This window comes from Parasteatoda tepidariorum, chromosome 2, assembly GCF_043381705.1.
Source record: "Parasteatoda tepidariorum isolate YZ-2023 chromosome 2, CAS_Ptep_4.0, whole genome shotgun sequence".
Classification (NCBI taxonomy): Eukaryota; Metazoa; Arthropoda; class Arachnida; order Araneae; family Theridiidae; genus Parasteatoda; species Parasteatoda tepidariorum.
The window spans coordinates 102,505,658-102,532,129 of NC_092205.1; the positions used below are offsets into that span (position 1 = coordinate 102,505,658).

General features: G+C 30.4%; 2 protein-coding genes across 2 annotated transcripts in view; both read right to left on the bottom strand.

Moving 5' to 3' along the window:
• Window positions 1-26,472, bottom strand: part of LOC107453275 (U8-agatoxin-Ao1a) — a 474,367-nt gene that overhangs the window by 373,684 nt on the left and 74,211 nt on the right. The gene's annotated exons all lie outside the window — the stretch shown is intronic.
• Window positions 15,883-17,807, bottom strand: LOC139424920 (uncharacterized). The gene is made up of 3 exons (XM_071177039.1): window positions 17,551-17,807; window positions 16,658-16,986; window positions 15,883-16,538 (listed from the first exon to the last, which is right to left on the bottom strand). The coding sequence occupies exons 1-3, from the start codon at window positions 17,805-17,807 to the stop codon at window positions 15,883-15,885; spliced, it is 1,242 nt and encodes a 413-aa protein (XP_071033140.1).

The following is a 26,472-nucleotide window of genomic DNA, read 5'->3' on the forward strand; positions in this document are numbered from 1 at the left end:
GACTGCATTGTGAAAGAATAAATAATGTGCAAAGAAAATTGTTTAATTTGTAATATTTTTATATTATTTACAGTTTTATATAACAAGTTATTAGTAAATATTCCCAATTAAAATAATTTACTTAACTTCAAAAAAAAAATTTGCATTATTATTTGTCAATTTTTAGCCAATCAAAAAGCAGTCAAAATGACTTCCTTGGGCAATCTAGTCTTAAAGATCAAAATTAAGCATTTTTTTTTAAAATATAAGTAGGCTACGCACACAAAACTTCGTAATTGGTTCGCATTCATCAGGTTTTTATTTTCCTTTAAAAATTCGATATTTTCAACAAAAAATGTTCCCATTTTGTTAACAAAATTTATAATTATTTTAGTTTCATGCTAGAACTATTTGTCAATGTATTAATTGTAACGACTTGTGTAATTACCAGAATTAAAAAAAATATATCATCTGCACTTGAAAAAATAATTATTCTAAATAATAAAAATTATATGCGTTTAAAAAGAAAAAATATATATAAGTATTCTTACTTATTAAACTGACTTATAATGGTTCAAATATAGGGAACGATGTTAATTTCTCATGTACTAAGGCTTTTTTTATTTTCAAAAATTTATATCTGGTGACACTTAATCTTTTATTTTCAAAAATTTATATCTGGTGACACTTAATCTCTCTTTTATTTTTGCTTTTGATTTACAGCAACTCACGTACGAGCTTATGAAATATTTATTTATAGCTTTATATATTTACATACACTTTTGTTATTAAAGTTTTTATACTGACAACTGATATTTTGAAGAAATCATTTTACCTGCAAGAGACGCAGTGTGCGTACCTCGAGCCTGATTGGTTGTCGAAGCGTGGCGTTTGCTTACGTTTACAAATGCTCTTCAAATTCTATTTCGAGTAAGACAAGCCCGTCAAGTATCAATTCTCTTAAGTGACGCATTCTAAATTCTTTCACAAATATTTAAATTTTTTGGCTACATATTTACACAGAGACATAACACAAAGACAGGCACAAAGCCATGGAAAACATAAACTAATTATGCATCGAATTTGCCAGGTACACAAAACAAAAATGTGTCACGGTTACAGCAAAATGCATAAACAAATAATAAATCTAACAAGGGAATCTAGGGAAGTGTGACTCGCCAATTTTGAAATAAACTAGTGGGATGTATGCCTTATGAGGAATAATTTTAGGGGGCAACATTCGTTTCGGCCCATAGAAGGTTCTGTGAGAGATAAAAAATAATTCAATATATAGAAAAATCGGTATTCTATTACTTCAATGCAGACTATTAGTTATTGTAATTGTCTCATACTCCAATTAATTTTGTGGTACTGTACTATATTGTCAAAATTGATTTCGAAAGTTTTATATATCTGTAGTTTTTCATAAAAAACCTGTTAGGTTAATTTAAAAATAAAATTGACATCAAATTTGTTAAAAATTTTTTTCGAAAAACTTTCCAAATTAATTGGAGTATGTAATTGCAAATCAATTAATTAATTAATAAATAATTAACAATCAATGAATAATTAATCAACAATTAACCAACAATTAATTAATAATTAATTAATTTTTGATCAATTTATTAATTAGCAAATTAATTCCAAATTAATTGGATTATGAGACAATTACAATAACTAATAGTCTGCATTGAAGTAATAAAAAATAATTTAATATGTAGGAAAATCGGTATTTTATCTCTCACAGAACCTTCTATGGGCCGAAGCGAATGTTGCCCCCTAAAATTATTCCTCATAAGGCATACATCCCACTAGTTTATTTCAAAATTGGCGAGTCACACTTCCCTAGTTTCCCTTGTAAGTTAGGTAAAAGATGCAGACGAGAAAGAATTCTATTTCAACTCATTCGATGTGCGATATGGCACTGTATTTAATCAATTTATCGTTGATTAACATTCTAACCTCATGTAGAGAAACTTACCTCTACTTTAATACGCCATTTTGCTGATAATGATTAGCTGGCCCTGACTTCAAAGGTCACATGTGTGGGTATTTGAGATCTTCTTGAAGTGCAAGTACACTATTGCACTTTTAGCCGTCCTTTTTACATTGTTTTTGTGTCATAGCGTCGCAAATACTTGATGCCATGATGATAACTAAAGCGCATTATATGTATAAATTGTAAATAAATGGGAATAGTTTTTATTGCATGTGTTTATTCATAAAGCTATTCATTTCGTTTCAGTATCAATATTTAATTGGGCTGCGTTTCGTGATTAAGAATAGTACGTTTATGATTACATTAATAATTTATGATTAGGATAATACATTTAAGTCCAGCTCTTGCCCTTGGGGTTTCGGTCAAGATAATGTCAGAGAAAATAATAAATCGAAGAAATAATAATAAAAAGATGAAGTATTTCATATACATCATAAAAGAAAACTTTTTTTATTTAAAAAAACAAAATTATAAATCTTAAAGTTATATATATAAATCAAAAAATGTGGTGATAAGAAATTAAAAAAAACGCTTCTCTAAGTATGAGCAATGAATTCATGATTTGTCATGCTCAACCAAGATTAAAACTCTGTTAGCTGTAGAAAATCAAAATAAAATGGCAGCTAGAAGGATTGCTTTATTAAATACTTGCAATCGTATTCTCACAGAAAAGCTTTCTGATAAAAGTCTCTTAGCCACTAAACCTTTTTTCTTACCTGACACCTCAGAAAGAAAAAAACTGATCGTATAGTAATAAACAATACTGTTTACAGAATTGCATCAACTTGGATGAGGTTTTATTGATTCAGCGTAATAAATATTATCAAGCATTTGCCTGGAGTGTAAGTTTCAGTTGGTAAAGATGTTGCATTCATACTGAGATTAAATCACATTATTTAAAACAGTTTACACCTTATCCATACAAATTCTTAGAAAAGAGAATTTTTTCTTCGATACTGAAAGTATTTATGTCTTTACAGTTCGTGTGAACGCAGCGGAATACTGCTTTCCCACGAACTCAGTATTCGTATGAACGGGTGCTAACAATTTCTAAGAAGTGCTAATAATACTAATAATTGCTAATAATTTGCTACGATGCTAATTACGGTCGGTGCAGTGATTCACTCGTTTCAATGGAAAAATTGCCTCTTGTAATTCAAGATATTTTTTTCAAATTCCAGAGGATCTTCGGTTGTGAAACCCAAAACTTTAAGAAAAATATTTTTTTGCAAACATAAAAACAAAACAAAAAAAATTATCTTATAGCTTTGCATATGTTGAAAATTTCACGAAAATTAAAAATTTCAATTATCGAAATCTCAAATACAATCACCAAATTGCAACCTTGTTCAGGGTTGTTCACATCCTTCTCCCCAAAAATAGCGAAACAGTATCGTCCGATACCACGTGATGAAGGCGGAGCAAAGTGCCAACTCCTGGTGAACGAACCATAACTACTTCTTCGCTAGTATCAATTCCCGTCGTCTTCTTATGACTTTACTAACGTTACTATACTATAACTTACTATAACTTAACTATAACTTTCTGTAACTTTACTATATCTTAACGTTAATGTAACTTACTATAACTTAACGTTGCTATAACTAAACTAACGTCATTATAACTTTCTTCCTTCTTGCATTGTCTACACTTGAATAGGAATCGTTTTCCTCGAGCTTGGCCCATCTTCACTGTGTAAATTAATTTCAGAGAAGAGCCAATTTTCCGCGTTACTGATTTATTAAATTCTAGTAATCCTCAAAATGAAACAGATCTCTATCCAGTCTCCACTTTTGTGAAAAATGTGACTTAAACCGTTCTTTTCCACTTCATTTATTATTGTTTAAAAAGTTATTTCAACGTTACATTGGGTTCATATGCGAAGATTGCAAATTTGTTTCATAAATTTTAATGATTTTCTTCTGGGCAGAAAAATCCAAACTGCCAAATTGTCAATTTTTAATAAAGTTTGATAACTAGTTAGAATATTTAAACAATTTGTCCCCACAGTATAGTCTTAATGGCAAAATTACATATAAAAATTAAAAATAATGCACTTGATCTCTGCATTTGTTATTTAGTTTGTGAAAGAATGTTCATAATGTTGAATGTTCTTGAGTATTGTTCAAAAATGAACTCCTAAATATATTTTAATAATTATCATTTCGTTCTATCATAATTATTGGCAGACCCAGACGCCATTTTCTTAGCAGCAAATAAGAAGCAAAATTTCCCTAAGGAAAAGGTAGAAGAATTTGAAAAAACTCTCCAGAACATTGGTAAATCTTTCAGAAACAGAACACGCCAAGCATATGAAGAAAAAGTTCTCAATAATTTTTAACTTCTATTATCAACAAACTTGCAACTGATAACTTCCAATTTCGGGATCGCATACTGCTACATCATTTTGGAATTCTCCGAATTTATAAATCAGGTAAGTGTTATGATTTTTATAATAAAAAATTTTTGTAAGAATTTTTTTTTTCTAATTTGATGATAGTTTTCTATAGAATGGTTTTCTACCTCCGATTAAGAATTTAAAAAAAAAAAAGAAACATTTATTTTAATTTGAGGAATTTTTAAAATCATTTTTTTTTCGTAAGCATTTTTTATTTTCGTTTTTTAGTTTATAAATAATGATTTTTATTTAAACTTAAAATTTTTTGCTAAAAACTTGTCAAAAAACTCTTTTTGCAAAATTAAATTATATAAAATTATGGGCTTATGTATACTTTTTGATGTAATAAACTATAGAAAGTAAAGTTTTAATTGGCCTTTCATGTTATATCATTAAATTTAGTAAAACGATTTCACAGGCATTAGGTCTTAACTCTAATAAGAAGATACATATTTTTTCTTCTGTTTATTTACAAATATTTTTATGATGTGTTTTGGATGTTTCTTCTCTAGAAAAAAGAGATACCATTTTGTTTTCGCTTGCATAAGAAAGAATATTAAAAAATTTTCTTTTTTAAAATTAATAAGCCACAATAAAGGAACGTTACAATGCTACACGCTACATTAAGGACGGCTTCAGAGCAACTGAATAACTGTTCATATGGAAATCGCAGGAATTCGTCTCATACAACATCGCCCCCTATAGTTCGTCGCGATCGCAAATTGTAAAATTGTTAAAAAGTTAGAAACTATTTCAAATCTGTTTATTTTTAAACATTGCTTGAGCTAATATAATAAGATTACTTTAAAATAAAAGAACACCGCTTTTAGAATATTGACAAATATTAAATGTAAAATAAAAATTCCAAAAATATCGCTTGCGGAAAATCTTGCTTCTCTAAAAACAATACTGACATTTATTATATACTCTCCGTGTTAAATCTGGCATCAGAAAAATGTGGGCTGGCATATTTCCCAGGAAGTTGATGCCATTTTGTAGTAGGATGCGTTCCCATTCACCGCAAGAATTAAATCTCCTGATAGGTAAAATTACTGACCATGAAAGTGGCAACGACATATAACTAGAAAACGATAACAGAAACTAATGACTTTTCAGAGAACACTTTCCGCATATCGGTGATGGTCATTTTAGGAAACTCGTGGGCTGAATATGTCGACCCATATTTTATCTAACATTAAGTTTCGGGTCATTTAAAAGAAAATTCGGGAACATTTATATATGTCATCAGATATTAAATATACGAACTTCAAAATGAAAAGAATTTTAAAAGGTTTTTGAGACGGAAAAGTATAAGTGCAGTTTTAATTTCTGCGACAAGGTATAAATGACGTTGCATTGGTAACAGTTTACGTAAAATAGCACCATATTCAGTAAACTCTCGATATCTCGAACTTCGATAACTCGAAAACCTCGTTATGTCAAAAAAATATTTTTCCCTTTGGTATTATATATCCACACAATGTTAGTTTTAATTCCTATAGTCGAAGAGGTTTTTTTTTTCTTGTTACGTCGAATTTTTTTCGAAATAGAAAAGGAATGTTTTTGGAAAAATCACAATGCAAGTTCATTGTAAACCAATTGCTTTCTATTTATTGCATAATTACTTCTTGTCTTACTTTTAAAAATGAAATTATAACTGTTGTATTTAGACTTATAGTCAGCTATCATTAAATACATATTTATTCTTATGTTTGATGACTACTTTTTAGAGTAATAATTTGGAATATATATTTTTCTGTTCTTTAGAACACATTTAGAACTTGCTATCTCGAATTTTTTTAGAGTCTCTGAAATATCGAGAGTATACTGTATTTCATTACTTTCACTTTATTTAAACATTATTAACGAAATAGATTATAATTTATTCAGTAAATGATGTTGTAATACTGGCAATCTTTTAAAAATTTCATCAAGGGATTTATTTATTTCATTTGATTTGGACATAGCTCATAAAAAGTCAATAAAATGATATTTTAGGAGACAAAACGCAATTGGAGCTAAAGTTTGCGTAAAATTGTACAACATGATTCATATATTTCATTTATTATTAACGAAATTCATCATTATTTTAGGTCAGTATTTCCCAAACTTATGACTTTTGTATGCACTTTCTAAATTTTTCGTAACACTGTGCACCACTGATTAAAAGATGAATGTATTTTTTACTATAAAAAATTGCACAAAAGTTAAAAAATCACTAATTATTAACTGGTAACTCTGCAAAAAATAGTCAATAGAAAAATACGTCATCTTAAATTTTCATGGCTAGTTTTGTTTTTAAATAAATTTTTTTGAAATTTTCGTTTTTTGCAATATATTTCGCATAAGAAAGCGTACCCCCACTAAATTATTCTCGTACCCCTGGGGGTAGACGTACCACACTTTGGGAAGCACTGTTTTAGGCAGTAAGCAGTAAATAACGTTGCATTGCTAATATAAGTAATACAACGCCATCCATTGAATAATTTCATAGAGTATTGATTATTAGTTACTTGTAAGATAGATTTCATTTTTTTAACAGATTTTAATGTCATTAAAGAAACTGATTTCATTTTAACGGATTATATTTTAACGGATTATATTTTAGCGAATAATGTTTTAGCGAATAATATTTCAGCGAATAATGTTTTAGCGAAAAATATTTCAGCGAATAATATTTCAGCGAATAATATTTCAGCGAATAATATTTCAGCGAATAATAACAGATTTTAATGCGAATAATTGCGAATAATATTTCAGCGAATAATATTTTAGCGAATAATATTTTAGCGAATAATATTTTAACGAATAATATTTTAGCGAATAATATTTTAGCGAATAATATTTTAGCGAATAATATTTTAACGAATAATATTTTAACGAATAATATTTCAGCGAATAATATTTCAACGAATAATATTTTAGCGAATAGTATGTCAGCGAATAATATTTTAGCGAATAATATTTTAGCGAATAGTATGTCAGCGAATAGTATGTCAGCGAATAGTATGTCAGCGAATAGTATGTCAGCGAATAATATGTCAGCGAATAATATTTTAGCGAATAATATTTTAGCGAATAATATTTTAGCGAATAATATTTTAGCGAACTATATTTTAGCGAATTACATTTTAGCGAATTACATTTTAGCAAATTACATTTTAGCAATAAAGGCAAAAATTGCGTTACTATAAGTTTGATTAAAATTGTAAAACGAATTCTTTTGTATCATTTAAAAAAAAAACAATTATCTAATAACACAATTTTATTATTTTAAGGGATAAAATACGGATAGAGTTGCAACGGCTTGTAATTTAGATGAAATTTCGCCACATGATTCACTTTTTTTTCTTAATTAGATTCGATTGTAGAGAAACACTAACAGATAATATTTTTCTCATTAATTTGCAGATAAAATATTAATACCTGTTACCTTAATAAAATTATACCAAGCATTTTATGTTTTATTACAAGAAGGAACAAATAGATCATATTGTAACAAACGAGATGTAAGTGATGTAAGAGAACTTATAATTAACTTAAAATCCTATTGACTATGGGATTTTTTTCAATATATTTATAACCTTAATTGCTTAAAAATTTTCAGTCATTAAACGTTCTTAAAAAAATAGAAATTACACTTTATTTCTATTTTTAGTTTCGCTTATTTTTTTATTTTTTCAAAATAATCCATAAATTTAAATTTGTTTTTTGGCTTAGATGACGAATCAATTTATACAGCATGCACTAATACAGATAATTCAAGTAAATAATTAAAACATATTTTAAAAAACATTTATTTTGTGTTAAGGCTTAAAAAAATAATCTGAGCGTTAATTAACTTTTCATAATTCCTAGCTTTTCACAATGCATAAACAAAATCGCCAGTGAAAAACAAGATATTCATAAAGCTCTAAATCAATTAGTCTTTAAATACTGGCGCCAATAATTATCAGGGCTCTTTTTGCTTTTTATTAAAAAAAGTAATATAAAAGTATTTTTTTAATCATAAATTAAACTTCTTTTTAATGTCTTTCTTCTAAGACATTATGCCAAACTCAATTTTTTAAAATTTTTTTCATGGCATTAAATGAAGCAAATGGCGTGTTCATAACAATATCAGTGTGAAGCTTTAGTCATTGAATAGGGGGAAAGAAACCTTAAGCAGATTTTTGTAAGAAAAGAATTTAATCATGCCGCAAAATTCAAGGAAGGTGATTATAGCTATCGGTTATAAGTATTAAAGCCCCTAAGACTTTAATTGCACGTAAAAAAAGTTATTTTCTTTTTTTATTTGAGTTTTAGATTGCCACTCATTAAAAATGAAAATAAAAAGTTTCAAGGCCTTTTTTTATTAAGTAAGGGGAAAATGTGTTAAACTCTGAATACAATCAAGTATTAATAAATTTTCGTTTTAAAGAATGATAATTAAAAATTGCCATGGGTGAAAAACTTATTTTTGCAATCTTTAATCTGGACAAATAAGAAGAAAAAAAGATATATACTTAAAAGTTGACTTATTTTAAAGAGTGTTGCTGAAATTATGAAACACATTATTTGTAAATGTTCTCGAATCACACCTTCAATTTATTGTGGGTTTAGTACTAAATCTACACTCATGGAACTCATTCAAGTTAAAATTTGTAAGAAAATGTGTCTTAGTATTGTGAACCTGTTAAGTTGACCATTCAGTCTTTTCCATTTCACGATGATATTCTTGGTTTCTGACCCTATTTATTGCTCATTTTAAATTAAAATGGAAGGCTCACTCTTTCGAGAAAACCGTGTTATTATTTCTGTGCGTATTGTTCGTCCTCCTTATTTGTTGGGTTTTTTTTCCTTCCAAAAATGATGTCTTAACCTTTCCATTTGAGATACTTATTAATAAAAGACACCAATAATATTCTGACCGCATACTATAAAGGGGCTAATAAATATTAATCAATAATATTAATACAATATATTAACGAATATTATAACGAATAGTACAGTATTCACGAATAACGTAAGACACCAATGATATTCTGACCACATATTGTTCAGAGTGCATTCTCAGGGTGACGACAATCACTGTGAAACTGGTAGACAAACTATTTTTATAGCAGTTTAATTGTGGACGGGGTAATAATAGTTTTCTTTATTTAATTCACCAAGACGTAGTTCAAATTAAAAATTATATATTTACACTTTTAACAAACATTGATTGGAAGTATTCAATTTGAAGTGAAAGCAAAAATAAGGTTGTCAAATTAGCCTTGCGCCAACTTAAGCTACCGCTTTTTATTTTTTTCCATCCTGTTTCTGATTTCATACGAATACTCCTGCTAACACTCTATATCAGCCCATCTTGCTACATATATGACTCGCCAGCCCCACGAAGGTTAAATTAGTCCTATAGCCCGTAATATAATTGATATAATAACATAATAATTGCATTTCTAAAAGAGCTATTTTTTTTGTTGATTAATTCGAAAAATTAATAGAAATTTCAACCAATTTTCATGTACCCGAAACCTTTCAGTTATTAAGATCCTAATTATAGTAAATGCTCTTTCATGCAACAACAAAAAAAATAATTTTTAGAATCAAAAATAAATATCTAATATAACTTAAATTTAAAGTAATTTATGAACTTATAGAATAAATGAAATACGAAATATTTCCGGTAAAATCAAAGTAAAAGAAACCCTCAAAATGTATGCATACTTTCAACTTTTTACATCCAGATTTCATAATCAAAATAAATGACTAGCATCATTATTTCGAACGCAATTTTTTTTTAATATTAAAAACGTATTGGTGAACATCATGAAACGCATTTTCAAAGAATTCTCTCAAATTTGGGGCTTTAATGAAAAAGTCCAAATGACTACTTTGCAATTCACAGGCGAGAATTGTGAACATCAAAGAAACATTTGTTGGCGAGAAAGAACGCTTCGTGGCCATTTAAGAAAAGGCTTTAAAGTTTCTTCTGGACTTTCTTTTTTGGCAGATTTTATTTCTGCTTGAAGTTCATGAATAATTCACACGAAACTTTCATCTACACTGTAAGAAATTTGCATGTTGGATTGCAAGCACTATATTACACGTTTCTTAAGTAAAAACTACTTTCTACATTTATTTATTCTATTAAAAATAGTTTCATCTGTTTCAAAAAAAAAAAATATAGAAATTCTTTAAAAAAAATTCAATTGTAGCAATGCATTTCTTTTAAGAAAAAATAAGTTTTCGAGAAAGCGAAGTATTTCAAAAGAATATCGATATATAGATATTTAATCTAACCCAATACAGTTGTAATATATTTCAACTCATAGCTAAAAGTTTTTATATTTGAATTAAACCATGGTCTACGGGTGTAATTGTAGATCCTCCATAAGATTTCGATAGTTTAGGATCTACAGAATATAGAATACTTAGTTCGGAAATGATTTACATACATAGCTTGAAAATAAGAAAATATGCTTGGTATAAATATGGATTCAGGTTTAAGTTGGAAATTAATGCAAAAAATAGCCTTTAAGAAAGATTGGTTCAAGGTGCAGAGATGCCAACTTGCTCCGGACAGCAAATATATATTTTAAAGTGGTAGTTTATCAATTGTGATTCTTGGTTTAATAAATTCAACTTAGTAGATTTTTATCCACCACTATTTCTAAATGATTCGTGGGCTTATATAATTCACCACTTTATAGTACTTGTGACGTGCGATGCCTTTTAAAAAGCAAGCAAAAATAGTCAAGTATTTGTAAAATTTATTTGTAGTTATCTACCGTTTTACTAATTATTTTGGCTTGTCCGGAGCAGTTGGCATCTCTGAAGGTGTGAAGGTGGCGGGCCGACAAGTGACCTTTTCCATTACGAATTAGACAAAATTCATAATATATTCTAATATAGGGATACTTAATAATAAATATTCTAATTCCAACTAAAAAGGAGTGGTGACTCAGGGAATAGAGCTCTCACCTCCCAGTGACCCAAGATCGAATTTACGGAATGGCTGGTCATTACAAATTCCGCACCTGGCTCGTTTCAACCACAGTGCGGACGAAAAATATCTTCAGTGGTAGACGGGACATGAGTTAAAGTCCCCTTACCGATAGGCTAACAGTTAGAAGTTTTCGTGGTTTGGCTCTCCATGTAACGCAGATGCTGGTTAGTTCTATCAAAAAGTTATCAGCGAAGGCAAATTTCTCCCAATACTTGATCCAGGAGTTCTCTTGTGCTCTGGAATGGGTTCAAAATAAAAAGACTAGGGAGTTGAACATTGGTAGTCGTAAAGTAAGAATTGGGTTGGCTGATCGACGACGGTTATAAAATAAATTAAAATTTCAGCTAAATGTGTTTCCCAGAAGTATTGAAAAAAAAGTGTTTCCTGAAACTTGCAATTTTTTTAAGAATATTAAAATCCTAATTTTTGCTCGTTTAAAACATTTGGCAGAATTTCGACCCTAAGAGCTAAATGTGCAGGCCCTTAAAACATTAGGAATGAAAATGCTTTTTAGTCTGGCTTTGCCTTGACTCAAGTGCCCATTGAAAATAATTAGGAAATTGTGGGTACTCAGGACTCAATTGCCTATCATTATTTCTCTACAGAAATGAAACTGGATAAAAGGAATACATTATAAACCTTTGAAATTTATAACCAATCTCTTTTGGTGGGAAGGTGTGTAGGTACTGAAAAAAATTGTTCATAAACTTGAACTTCAGTGTATATAAATAACCAAATTTATAAATTCTGTGTTTATAATTTGCTCAATGAGAAAAGATCGGAACGAACAACCGCAAACGAGAAAGTTCCCTCTTTTTGACCCTACACTAACCTTTGCTATAACCTACATTTATGTAAGCAAAGCCCTTCATTTTTCATAAATATTTTCTGATGTTATCAGTCTAATAGCAGCGCAAATCATAGGGGGCAAAATAACTCCCCAACGACATCTAAAATGAATTTATTCGTAATTGTATGCATGACCTTATAAAAGATAAAACAACAAGTGGACATTCTCAAAATTTTCATCTACAGATGAACCTGCTTATCTCGAACCTCATTAACTCGAAAACCTCTACATCTCAAAATTTCCCTACATTTACTATCTAAAAATCAATGTACTTTTCCACGTTTATGTCGAACATATTTTTCTCCAAAACCTGAGCTTCTCGAATTTCTAACAATAGAGCACAAATGTCCTAACTACATAAATTTATCAGTAGCACTTGCAGGCAGAGATGAATTTCGTGAACCCACAGGAAGTAGGGATGAACAGGTTAGAGGTGTTTCTTGTAATTTCGATCCCTGCAGAAAAGAATACAATGATTCTGGCAGTAAGAGAGGGGTTGGTGAGCAGGACAGAGTAAACAAGAAGGCATCAGTAAAGAGAAAGAAACTGTTGGCGCTGGAAATGCAGTGTCAGATTTGCAAGAATGGAATGCAATAAAATCGGTGTTTAATGTTGACATTAATTTTGAATATTTTCACAAGTTGAAAACTGCCTGGCAACATGCGGAACATAAACAGATGCACAGATAATGCCAAAGGATTATCAGAGGAAGAAGCTGAAGATCATATTGATGAACCGAAAGTGAGTGCAAAAAGAGGTAGAAAAGGCTCTAGAACTCTTACAAACTATTCTTGAATTCCAGGAAAATGTGGGCCACGAGAGATTTGCTGCTCTTTCGAACCTTACAAGAACAATCGAAACAGAGCAGGTTAGGTGACAAAAATCTTTGAAAAATTATTTTCAGTGTTAAATGCATGTTACAAAAATGTTATGTAAATGATGTATGTTGTATAATTAAATTACATAAATGCCTATGTATTTCCACTAAAGACAATTAAGGCACTTTTAATATAGAATTTCTTAAATTTTTCAGAGTAGTACCTGTGTAACTCAAAATTACAATGACTGTATTAAAATTTTATGGTAACAGAATTCAAACAAAGATTGTATTAATATTACGAGTTTAAATGTGTGAAATTTTGTAACTTTGTGAATACAGGTTTAACCCAAGCAGTAGAATGAGGACCTGTTCAACGTAAAAATCAGAATAAAGGCGTTAAGCAGTCGCGAATAGTGACAAGGAACAGAAGCAGTTTCGTGCTATTTCCATATTTTTCGATTAAGGTTAAGTGCTTCTTCGGAGGAACACGCAACCCCAATGGATGGAATTTTCACCCCCAAACTAAGAAATAAGGAAAAATTTAATACAAGAAATTGGCTATCTAAATTTAATACAAGACAGGCGATGGAATTTTGAGTTTTGGGACGCGACGTTATTTCCGATGGAATTTATGAGCCATTTTCTTACTTGTGTTCTCTGATCACGTTAGTTCTAAGATTAGTTTAAAGTTTTGAAAGACTTAAACATGTGTATTCAAGAGATTGGCTTAGAAAACAACTCATGTTTTTCATTGTTGCTTTAATTTCTAGATAATGAAGGAAGAACCGAAGTAGGAAAAAAAAATAAAGAAAATACTGTTTAAATGTTAGTGTATTTTATGATTTTATAAATTACAGTGTCTAATTGCTTATAAAAATTATGGGGCTAAGCTGCGTTACTGCAGTTATTTTTTTTTTCATTTTTCAAAATGAATGTTTCATCTGAAACAAAACGAAATGGCAACCATGTTTTTTTTTCTTCGGTGAAGCTTTTGTTTAGAAAGGTGAACTATCGAACTATAAGTAGCTGTAATTTTTAAATTAAGATAATTTTTGTTCCAAGTATATTTGCGAACATCTACAAAAGTACGTTGGACTTTAGTTTGGAAAAAAAATAGGCATATCACAAAAGTTACGTAATCTTTAACCCGTTGCCAGCGTCGCCCAATTCCAGTTCGGCCAACTACTACGTGCAGTATTTGTGATGCCCGACCTGACATCAGGCAGGAGAAAAATTAACGTTTCTATTTTGTTCCGAGTTCGTTTCTTCTTTAGGATACTTAATTCACTATTTCCCTAAGAGATGGCATTAGCAGTCCTTGTTTTTCACCGATTACCACTTCAATCGAGGGAGTGAAATGTGGGTGAGGTTTTTGGGATATACCATACTGTAAAAGATTTGTGTATTGAAAATCATATTGTTGTGTTTTTATCTTATATTATACTAGTTATATTATATTTAGCTTCAAAATTTTGTTTCATTTGGTCTAATTGAATAAGATGCGTGTGTAATCCATTACTTTTTCATGTGTATGTTAAAATTATAAATAAAGTAGTTATTGCATTTAAAATTTTAATTGTCATAAAAAACCATTTTCTAACTTTTATTATAATATAAAGAACAAAATTAAACAGTCAAAAAAATTTTATTTTTTTGGTCCATTTTTCTGAAATATGTCTCTGTTAAGGGGTTAAAGAAAATAAGGAAATTCCCAAACAAAATCACCACCATCTTTTTAATGAAACTCAATCAACAATGCAATCCCGCTTACTTCTATAAAACTTATAAATATACAGTTGAAATTCGAAGTAAATCGGTAAAGATTTGTCTCAGTTCAGCCAATTTTAAAAATAAGTTTTAGCTTCAAAAAATAAGTTTTTAAAAAAAACTTAACTATCGAGTTCTACCAAGTAGATTTAAAGTTTCAGTATGCATAGTTGTAGATGGTTCACCCATTTTGTCTGGTTGTTACGCCTTAACTGCATGCCAATGATATAATGCAGTATTACCTAAAGCGCATGAAGGAATGCAATTAGACCAATTATGTCTCACATGGAAATTCTATCAGCAATGTAGACTCGCCATTAAATCGAAATGAGAATAGGTTATATATTGTACTTCGTATGAATGAAGCAAAACAACGTGAATTAAGCAATTACGCATGATATAGAAATACACGTACTATATTTACATACGTACTAGTCACTGTGTTTAAACCATGAATACTACTAAAAAAATTTCTAAGACTGAACATAATTTGTTTCGTTTCACGAACGAGACCTAAATTATAAATAATGAAGGCGAAATTAATGAATAAATCCACGCAAAGAAATGCTTAATTATGAAACAAAACAACCTTTCTTTATTTTTCGTACATAGCCAGATTCTGGTTATTTTTATAAACAAATATTCGTAACGATTACGATTAACAACTATTAAATCGATTCTCAACACTCCCACCTTTTGTATTGATTTTAATCAAGACAAAACTTAATAAACATATAAAGTTAACTAAAAAGGGGGGGAAACGTTAGTGAGAAATACAAACAAACTACTAAGAGAAACTACTGTTACTGAAGTAAAATACTTTAACTGAAATCTATAAATTAGTTTAAAATTTACTTTATGACATAAACTCTAAATAAAAGTAAAAAAAGAAAAAGTTTCTTTTCAATCAAAGATCTAGTCTTTTGGGCACCTTTACTTGACGACCACTTCGTGTATTTTTTTATTTCAAGAGTCTCTTGTCTCTTCACGGATATCAAAGATACCTTCACGATTTATTTTTGTTTCATTATTTGGGGGGACTGATGATAAGTCCTCTAAACCCTATTTCCAAGGGATAGAGTCATTGTTTTGGCCGAATAATGGTAGTATGAGCCAGTTTTAACCGAGCGACTCTGTGTTTTCCATCTTCGCCTGAGATTAATTCCTCAACTCGTGCTAACGGCCAGTCAATTCTTTTAAAATTACTAGAACCCACTAGAAGAATATCACCCTCCTTCAGTTTGTAGCGTTGTTTTTCCTCAGGATTTTTCACTAAAGCGACTAAGTATTCCTTTTGGAATCTCTTGGGAAAATCATCACGTGCCTTTTGTAGGTAGCGCAGCATTTTTCGCAAATGGTTGCCATCAGTCAGATCTAGATCGACTGTGTCACAATGTAATGGTGTGATAACTTCACGCAAGAAATGGGAATAAGGAGTCAAAGACTTTGGCTCTTCAGGATCCTCAGATGTATGGCTTAGAGGTCTTTGGTTAATGGTACTCTCGCACTCAGCTAACATAGTAAGCATCTCTTCATAGTTAAGACTTGCTTTGCCGAGATTTCTCTTTAGAAGATCCTTGAGAACTCTTATAAGACGTTCCCACCATCCACCGTACCACGGTGCACTTGGAGGATGGAAATTCCACTTTATTTGATATGCTGTAGAATCTGCTTGAATAACTTCCCAGTCCAAGTTTTGAAGTGCTCTTGAAGTGCCAATAAAATTTGTTCCTTGGTCTATATATATTACACTGCTAATGCTTGAATAAAGGTATCGGTTGACAAAGATGTTACTAACTTAAGGTGCGTGGCACGGTACACCGCGCAAGTAAGTAAAATAATTCAAGCCTTAATACGTCCTCGCAGAAAGACAGGGCCAGCTAAATCTGCCCCGACGACTTGAAACGCAGCAAGTCTTTGGATACGATCGACTGGTAATGGCACACACTCCGTAGTCGAATGCTTCGAGGAATGTCTTTTACAGGGAGTGCACTTTGAACTAATTAATCTGGTAATCCTCCGCCCTCTGGGGATCCAAAACCTGTTTCTTAAATACCCTAAAAGAGTCTGAACTCCAGCATGTTTTAGGATCTTATGCGTATATTCAATTAAGCGCCGAGTTATTTCATGATCAGGAAGAACAATAGGGCATTGAAAGTTCTCATCGTCTTCTCCAAGTACAAGACTGGTTTAGACCCTCAATATATCTTGTTCTTCATGAAATTTCATATAAGTTTCATACTTCTTCCTATTCACATGTGTCCACTCATTTTGAATCATCTTTATCAGGCATAATTCAGCATTTTGAAATTCTTCACTGGTAATTGCTCCTTCAATATTTTCCCGAACTTTACTACAGTTGACACAAAAACGAAGCATTCACGCAACCATCCGCACTATCATAGAATATTTCGAAAAATATAAAAATCTGTGACTGACAACTTCCCTTTGAACATTTTCTGCACTCGTCACTATCTTTCAACATTCTTTCAGCACTTCCTCCGGACAAGACAAATTTGTAACCGGCCATGACTCTTCATCTTGCCATATCCACAAAGGACCCTATCACCATTTCTGGTGGAAAAGATCATGCCAATTACAAGAACGTGATGGTAAATCGGCACAGTTTAACTCCCCTGGTATGTATCCCCATGCGTTGATATCTGTCAGGTTTCTTTTACTCTATTTCCGATAAATGTATTCCAAGGTTCTTGCTTCCTTATCCACGCTAACACAACCATAGAGTCACTCCAAAAAATGTCCTAAGAGGCAACTAAGAGATTCTGTAATAGACTTATGCAACCGAGCAGCGATGGCAGCTCCCAATAATTCTGCTCTTGGAATCGTTGGACGGTTCATTGGCATCACTCTAGATTTTGCAGTTACCAAATTTACAAAAACTTCTCCTTGCTCTTTACATCTCAAGAATGCACAACAAGCATAAGCTTTCTCTAATGCATCTGAAAAAACGTGTAAAGTTGCATCATCGACATTACTTCTAAACATTCTTCTTAGAAGAGTTCATTGTTCAATCAGACCAAGATGTTTTTCCCAATTAAGAAACCTAACTTTAAGATCTTCGGGAAGTTCTTCGTCCCAATGTAATTTCATTCTCCAGGCCTCTTGTAGAATTAATTTCGGTACGAGCATTGCAGGACATGAAAATCCTATTGGGTCGTACACGCTGTTTACTACTGAAGGTAACATTCTTTTACTTGGTAAAAGACTCAGGTCAGCAATTGTTTTAGGGAAAACACATGATATTTCATCTGTTTCACAATTCCCCTTAAGTCCTGATACTGACTGAATTGGATTTACGGAAGAGCCTGTAGAAAACCAACATCATAAATCAAAGCACCCAGCTGCCATTATCACGATCGTTTGATTTTTTAAACTTTGAAACTGATCTTCCTCATCCACACTGGTAACTAAGTTATCTACGTAAAAATCGTCTTCTAATTTACCTCTTGTAAAATCCAGATCGTTACTTTTAAATTTTTCCTGACCAAGGTGATATAGTATCGTTGCATTCAGTAGGAAAGGAAAAGTAGTTATTCCGAAAAAGTGTCTGTATTCGACGATAGTTGAACAATCAGAATCCTTATACCACAAGAATCGCAATACATCTCTGTCTACTTGATTTACACTTATCTGCAAAAATGCCTGTTTAATATCAGCAGTAACTCCCTTTGCACACCATCTGAACCTGTTTAGTAAGGGAGGAATTTGCTGTGTCAAACTTGGTTCAGTGCTAAGACAATCATTTAATGAAGCACCACCTTTAGTTTTGAATGAACAGTCAAAGACATGTATTTTCGTTGTTGAGCTTGATAACTTCAATAATTCCTTCTTTTAGCAGATTCAAAAACACTTATATGCGTTAAAAGTATTTTCTTTTACTAAATGCTTCGTAATAGAAGAGAGTCGAGATAAGGCTACTTCACGATTGTTGTATAAGGGAGGATGTACAACCCACCAAGGGAGTGTAACTTCATAACGCTTTTCATTATTAACCTTCAGGGTTTCTTGAAAATGTATCAGTGTGTCTTCTTCTAGCATTCTTTTCTCGTGTACTTCTGTTGGATCAGCTATTCCCAAAACTTCCAAAATATTCCCAAAATGTTATGCAACCCAAAGTTATTCAAAGCCATTGATACCATATTAAAAACTTCCTTTTTCTTTCCAAGACCCATGATGGTCCAACCAACTGTAGTTTCTGTGGCTGTTATCCCTGTTTCGAAAACCTCTACCTGTTAAAATATTGCCAAGGACATCTGCTCCCAGAAGGATTCTAATAGGCAACGCATCAGATAGAATCACCTACATCAGATAGAATTATCCCACAGGAAGATAGTTCGGAAATTAGTTTTTAATCTTGAATTCTAGGCAATATCGTACAAATTTTTGACTGATCAAGGAATGTAACTGGTAAAGAACATTTTCCGTCTAAACCTTCTATAGTCAATTATTATTTTTTATGCTTAGCAGATGGTGTTATTTCTCCACCAAACAAACCTTGCGAAAGTATTTTGGTACCTGAAGATTGAGGATGTAATTCTTTAATTAAACTAGTTTCGATATATGAACGGTGTGATCCATCATCTAATAAAGATCGAACACAAACCTCTTTACCATCATTACGAAGTCTTAACATAACAGTCTTAAGATAAATTTCTCTTTGCGACAATTGAGAAGAAAGCAGTGCTGTGGCATTTTCTTCTTGATGCCCTTGTTCCTTGTCTGGGAAATTCATGGATCCATTGCTAAAATTAGGGCACAATATCACATACTGCCGTTGATTGCACAATAAACACCTTACTTTTTTTCTACTATCTCGGAAAAAATGTCCCCTTTTTAAACATAATAAGTAACATTTTGCTTGTTTAACTGCATTTTTCATTTCTTCCAAACTCAAAGCTTTTCGACAATCTTTGTAATTGTGAGGTTTATGACAAAATATGCAATCAGTTTTTCCAAGCGATTTATCAGGAAGTGACGATATTAAAGCAGAGGCTGTTGGATCGTCCTGTTGAAATGGTTTATTTGCGTCTCGTTTGTATTTTTGTCTCCCAAAACCATTTTCCGCTAAAACCCTATGTTCTTGAGAAAGGACATTAACGCTTCCAACAAATTTTCATTAGATTTATCATTTCTTCTTCGCCAATTTCGGCATTTAATCTGTATCTATCCCAAGCCTTCAAAACTTCAAAGGGTAAACATGATTCTACAAACGGGTACAACATTGCTGCTAAATTTTTTGTGGTCACCCCCAATGTTTCCAGATATTGCAAATTCGAAGTTAATTTATCATAAAGTTAAGCAAGCCGTACATTTTTACTATTTAGCACTAAAGCTAAAAGATCTCTAATGTAAACTTCTATCAATAAATCTGTCTTTACGAAACGAGATTTTAAGTGTTCTATTACTTTCAAATAATTTTCTTTTGGATGGCTGTCAACGATATCTCTTGCTTTCGTATTTGAATTAATAGACGCCAATACATATTGGAATTTATCTTCTTTCAAATTATTGTCATTGTGAATGTGGGAAAACTGTCCCCAAAATGCTACCCAAGTTTTCGGACCAGCTTCATATTCTTTCAAAACTATTTTTGGCAGTTGTAAATTCGCACCAACTTTTGATTGAAAATCGCATGACCTGTCATCAAAATCTTACATAAAAACCGTAAAATACTTTCACTTCAATAAATTTCTCACTATAAGATTCAGCTAAATCAAATTCTTCTGCAGAAATATTACTTAACAAACTTATTTGAAAATCCAAATCAAACAACCTAGTCGATTTATCAACTATCTTATTATAAATAGTTAATATTTCCTTACTTTCAATATTTTCGGATTCTTCTAACTCAGCAAATTGATTGCAAGCAGTAGTAAAAGCACGGCGTAACTGTATTCTTGCTTTTATCAAATTTTTTACGTTACTTGCAATGTCGTTTTCTTTTTCTTCTGCCATTTTCAGTTTTAAATTCCAAAATAGGCTTAACACAAATCGTTATATTAACAATGCAATATCGCAGAAATTCTTTTTAAATCACGGACGCCATGTTTCGTTTCACGACCGAGGCCTAAATTATAAACAATGAAGGCGAAATTAATAAATAATACCACGCAAAGAAATGCTTAATTCTCAATATAAAACAAAACAACCTTTATTTTTCGTACATAGCCAGATTCAGGTTATTATTTTTATACACAAATATTCATAACGAGTACGATTAGGAACTATTAAATGGATTCTCAACATAATTAATGACCAATTCACGAGATCTAATGTAGTCTACCAGATTTTTTAGAAGTTTATAGCTCACTTGACTCCAAAATGTACCTTTTGCATAATAATGGTACATTTATTAAATCAATGATTTTTTTTTCTTTTTTCATTTTAATAATTTACTTTTCGCAACAAACAAGATAAAAATAACAGCTAACCTTAAACATCATTTTGCACCAATCACTGAATAATACTAGTGAGAAAGTTAATGATGTAATTACTATTAATTAGTGAATTTTAATTATCATGCAAATTAGTGAATACTAGTACTCTTGAAAATCATACTCGAGAAAATTATTTTTTTTTATGAACTATTCATATCTCTACTTTTTTCGCTTCACTATTATTGTTTGTCCTAACTCTATAAAAATATTTTAAATAATCTTAATTTAACTTTGGACAACATTTCAAAATGTTGTAGAAATTGAAATCTCAAACAAATTTAGATTCAACAACAGTATAAATTTTGTTTAAGCAAGCAGGCGTTAACGTTAAATCAATCGCATTCTTTTATTGTTGCGTGATATCATTACTTGATTATTTCACAACAATTATTAAAAAGAACAATGTTTTCATTGAAATTGAATTTTTTATTTTTATTCACAGAAAATATTTGTAAGATTTTTAGGAAAAAAACATTTTAAATTTAAAAAGCAAACAAGAAAGATATTATTTGATGAAATTTAGTGTACAGATTTTTTTCTCTACACTGATTTCAGTCCCCTGGACTGAAGAGTGACATCCATGGCTTAGACACTGAGGATGGTTTTTGTTTAAAAAACCGAAACTATAGTATGACCATTTCCGTAATAAGCTGAAGAATCTTTCCTCACGAACGTACTAGTTGGCAGCTTTGGTAATATATTAAATTATGTTTACCGGTGTAATATTTAAAGAATTAAAAACATTTTTAATAAAAAGGCTTTCCTTCCCATTCCGAAAATTGTTTAGCTTTTAAAATATTTTTTTTTCAAAAAAGATCTCTCATTAGACAGTTTGGAAAACTTAACTGAATAAAGAAGAAAAAAAATAGCTCCCTTCTTATTACTCGCTGTTTGAAAATGTCCTTATTTGAAAACTTGTTTTTAAAGAACAGAGTAAACGCTTAATTATTTTTCTTTAAAAAAAAAACTAACTATTAAAGTGTTCCCCTAAACATAGGGGAAAAAAAGGACTTCTGTGAAAGTTAAAATTCGTATTATTTTAGAAAGTATTTTGGCTTTTATGTTTTTTTTTTTGTTTTTTGGAAATTGAAACACACGCCTTTTTATTTTCTTTTTAAAACATTCTTTTGGGAGTTCAAAGAAGAGATCGTCGGGAGAACTGAGTTTATTTAATTACCACAAACTTGTCAAAAAGAAAGATACATCCTGTGAAATAATTTTTCGAAAACTTTGAAAATACTTATTTATTCTTTAAGAAAAAGTGTAGGAATATGTGAGATCTTGGATGTTATAGTTTAAGCAGCGAAGAAGGTTGTAATTAAATAAGTTTTTAAGTAAAATATATTAAACTGGCTTTGCAAAACAATATTACAACCTCTACTTTTCGCGTCAGTAGAACTAGGATGCATGCAATTATTAAAAAAAGTAAATCAGTTTTCTATAATTTCTATGAATTATCTAATAAAATGATCCAAGAACGCTGGATTGGATTCCAAAAGAGGACATTTAGGAAGTTATTCTGAAACTGGAAAACGTTACTAGAGGAACAAGGTTTAAGGCTGTTGAAGACATTAAAAGCATTAGAATGGAAGAGCATTCCAAAAGAGGACATTTAGAAATTTCTTCTTAAACTGGAAAACTTTTCTAGAGGAGCAAGGTTAAGGTTTCCGAAAAAAGAAATTCAGAAATTGCTTCTAATACTGGAAAAAATTTAGCTAAAAAAACAAGGTTATGTCGTTTTCGTGCCATCTGTCACGTATACATGCCAGCATACCCTCCAACTGCTACGGAATTTCCGTAGTTTCAGAAATCTTTTCTGACGGTAGCAAAATTAATGTTTTAATATTTAAAAAAAATTAATTTTAGCGTAGCTTGTCCACTATTACTTATAAAAGTGCAGGCCATATGGCTAGATTCTTAAGTTCTGATAAAAGTTTCATGAGAGATCCATTTGCTTTAAAAATTTCTACTTTGGTTCGCTACCACTAGAAAGAATTATTTTCAAAATCCTCATAAGTTGGAAGGTATGTGCCATTATAAGATATTCTTAATCAAGAAAAAGATAAAACTGGTAGCTTAACTCTCTCTTTATCTGTTTATTTGAGGGTGGGGTAATAAAAATTTGATTCACTATTTTAGTTTAAAATATTTGATTCACTATTTTAGTTTAAAATATTTAATTCACTATTTACTCTAAAATAAAAATTTTCTAGTCATGCGTTAAACATTTCTTACATATGTGATTAGACATAGTGATTTAAGTGAAATCAAAAAGTGTCTTAAATTAGTCATGCCCACTCTCCTAATTCTGTGCGAATGCAAGTGAGAATCGCCTGTTTAGAATAGGTTATTGACGTTTAAGTCATTAAGAACGTCAGAATATGAAAGTATTCTGAGACTAATTTTAAAGTTCATTGCTAAAACTTTTTCAACCGAATACAGAAGTGCATTATAATCAGGTAAATGTGACTTCAAAACATATTAACTGGGATATTTTCAGGTGATATTAAAATCAGTGCTGGAAATTAATAGTCGCTCCTCATGAATAAAACCTGCGACAGAGAATAAGAAAGTAAAAACAAAATGATCTGTCATAGTTGGAGTTTCAACAAAGAATGAATTGATAAAAAATCATTCTTTAACGCAAAAAAGTGAGTAACAAAATCACGAATAGAGCACTTAAAACTGCAACAACTTTAAACCAAATCGTAATTTCGAATAAAACTTTAGTATATAAACATGCATGACCCTTTACGCATGTCAAATTTCAACTCTATAGTTGCATTCCTATGGCCTGTAACACTAATTATCGAATGTTAAATTTTTTTTTACTCTACTATACTCCATGTCCTTTTGTGCAGCAAAACAAAATGTAACAAGTTGAGTACCCAAAACAGTGACGGCGGCCGTTTTGAGTTAATTTTAGAGATAAAATTAAAATAGAAAAAAGAATGAGCAAGATGAAATTTGTAATTACTTTTAGCTTTTAGTATATTACTTTATTTGATTATTGGAATTTGTAGATGCATTACGTATCTGACAAATCTCTTTAAATTATGCTGTTGTCCTTCGATTTGTCTTGGTTCATAATCCGTTTTTGTACTGAGAACATAAGCTCATATAAGTATTTAAATTTCTTTTTCTAAAAAAAAATAGAGAATAAATTAGGTCCAGATTAAATATATTATGTAAAATAGCATAGAATATTTCATGATTTTTAGAATCACTAATTAAAAGTGATTGGAGAACTAAAGCATTAAATATTAGAACTATTCAAATTATATTAATTTAAAAATTTTTTAGCCCGACTTAGTGTTGCTAGTCAACAAGTAGAAATAAGACGGTATTTTATGAAAATATAACTAAAATATCTACATAAATAAAAGCTATTACACAAAGTTTTTTCCTTGAAATATAGAAGAAATCAAAAGTATAGTTTTCGAAAAATTAAACTAAGAATTTTCAGAAATATGCATTCATTTATATTCATTTTTTAAAAAAGAAAACCAACGTAGTAATATTTTTAAAATAAATAATTAGATTAAATTTTCAGGCTTTTCGCCCCCCTAAAAATGTTAATTCAATTATAATAACCATTCACTTATTATTCAACATATTCCACTTTGTTATAAAGGGTAAGTAATTGTATTTGTTAACGATAATTTTTTTTTTATTTCAATATTTTTCCCAGAAAATAAGTTTTATCCCTTGTCACAAGATTCTCCACGTCACAGCCATCTTTATTGTTCCCTAAATTCAATTCATTAACTAGTATGTTAGGGATAAAGAGAAAATCTTTTGTGTACTGAAATTCATTTAAGTTTCAATAGTTTCACTTTTTTTCCCTACACTTCGCACATGCGCCCAATTACGGCAAGATATTCCCACAAAATTAAATTACCCGGAGGAAAAGTTAAAAGAAAGAAAAAAAAATTGTCAGACAGTAATGTCTATCTATAAAAAGAACTTCTTCAAGCTTTTTTTTCCGTTGGAGAATTCGTATTAATAAAAGAACGAAGAAAAAGATTTAAACTTTTTTAATGAAAATGGTTCAGTGGATGTTTTATTTTAAAATATTTTAAAGTGTTTAGCGTTATAAATGTTTTTAGAAACTAATTTAATATATCTGAAAAGGAATTATTTAAATTTAAAAGTTATATGCATATTTGATTCTAGTTTTATAAAATTGTAATTTAAATAATAGGTGATGGGAGAAAAGAAAATTTTACAGTACTTAAACGTTAGTGAGTCAAAGCATTAACTTTGTAGAATAACTCATTTCTGCACTTTAGCATATTTCTATCTTTAATATTTTGCTGTTCTTACGAAATACAGCAAATAGAATTTTCATCAGAACTCGAGAAACAAAAATGCGACATAAATGACGACACTTATCACATTCTTTACAAATCTTAAATCTTATTTTTTGACTTAATAAATTTGATTCACAAAAAGTATGACCACCACGCATGAAGAGTTTACTATGAGCTTCTGGGTCTGTCACTGTAAAGTGGTGACAAAAATCTAACAAACATACATTCTTCAATTTATTTGTGACATTCTTTTAAAAAGAAAAAGAAAAACTATTTAGATTGAGAGGTGTATAAATGTTGAGCAGATATTTTATAAAAAGAAAAACAGTTGCTTTTAAGGGCTTTGAGATATAGAGATAAAATGAAATAATTTCATAACCGTTATATTTATAGAGGGAACGCACATAGCACACGAAGGAACTTCCTAAGATTTCAAGTAATTGCGCATGCCTCAGTTTTGGAGAAATGTGCACGCGCCAATGAAGTAGCATAAATGAAAAGAAATTTTGCAAAAATCCGTCATTTTAAAACGTTAACGTAGTGCAGTGTTTCCCAAACATATGACTTTCGTGTACCCTTTCTAAATTTTTCGTAACGCTGTGTACCAATGACAAAAAAATGCATGTATTTTTTATTATAAAAAAATTTCACATAGGAGAGTGTCGGGTACCCCCGCCCACTGTCAATTTCAAATGTATAGAATATTTTTTCAAGTCAATGGGCCATCGGACATTGTTATATTAAAAAAACATTATTTTCAAAGTTTCAAGTATTTATGCAGCTGGTAACATGGTAAACAATAGTTTTGAAAATATGTTGAATACAGTAGTCATGAAATTAAGAAAAATTGGTTGAATGTTTCGATTAAACTTCATTTTAATACTAAAAAAATAATTTTTT

Excerpts from the sequence above, each read along its gene's own strand:
- LOC139424920 (XM_071177039.1), bottom strand. The coding sequence starts at position 17,807 with ATGTTTAGAAGTAATGTCGATGATGCAACTTTACACGTTTTTTCAGAT. Across the intron at positions 16,987-17,550 it reads CTCTTAGGACATTTTTTGGA|TCTTGTACTTGGAGAAGACG; the intron begins GTGACTCTATGG and ends GGTCTAAACCAG. Across the intron at positions 16,539-16,657 it reads CCCTGTCTTTCTGCGAGGAC|ACCAAGGAACAAATTTTATT; the intron begins GTATTAAGGCTT and ends TAATATATATAG.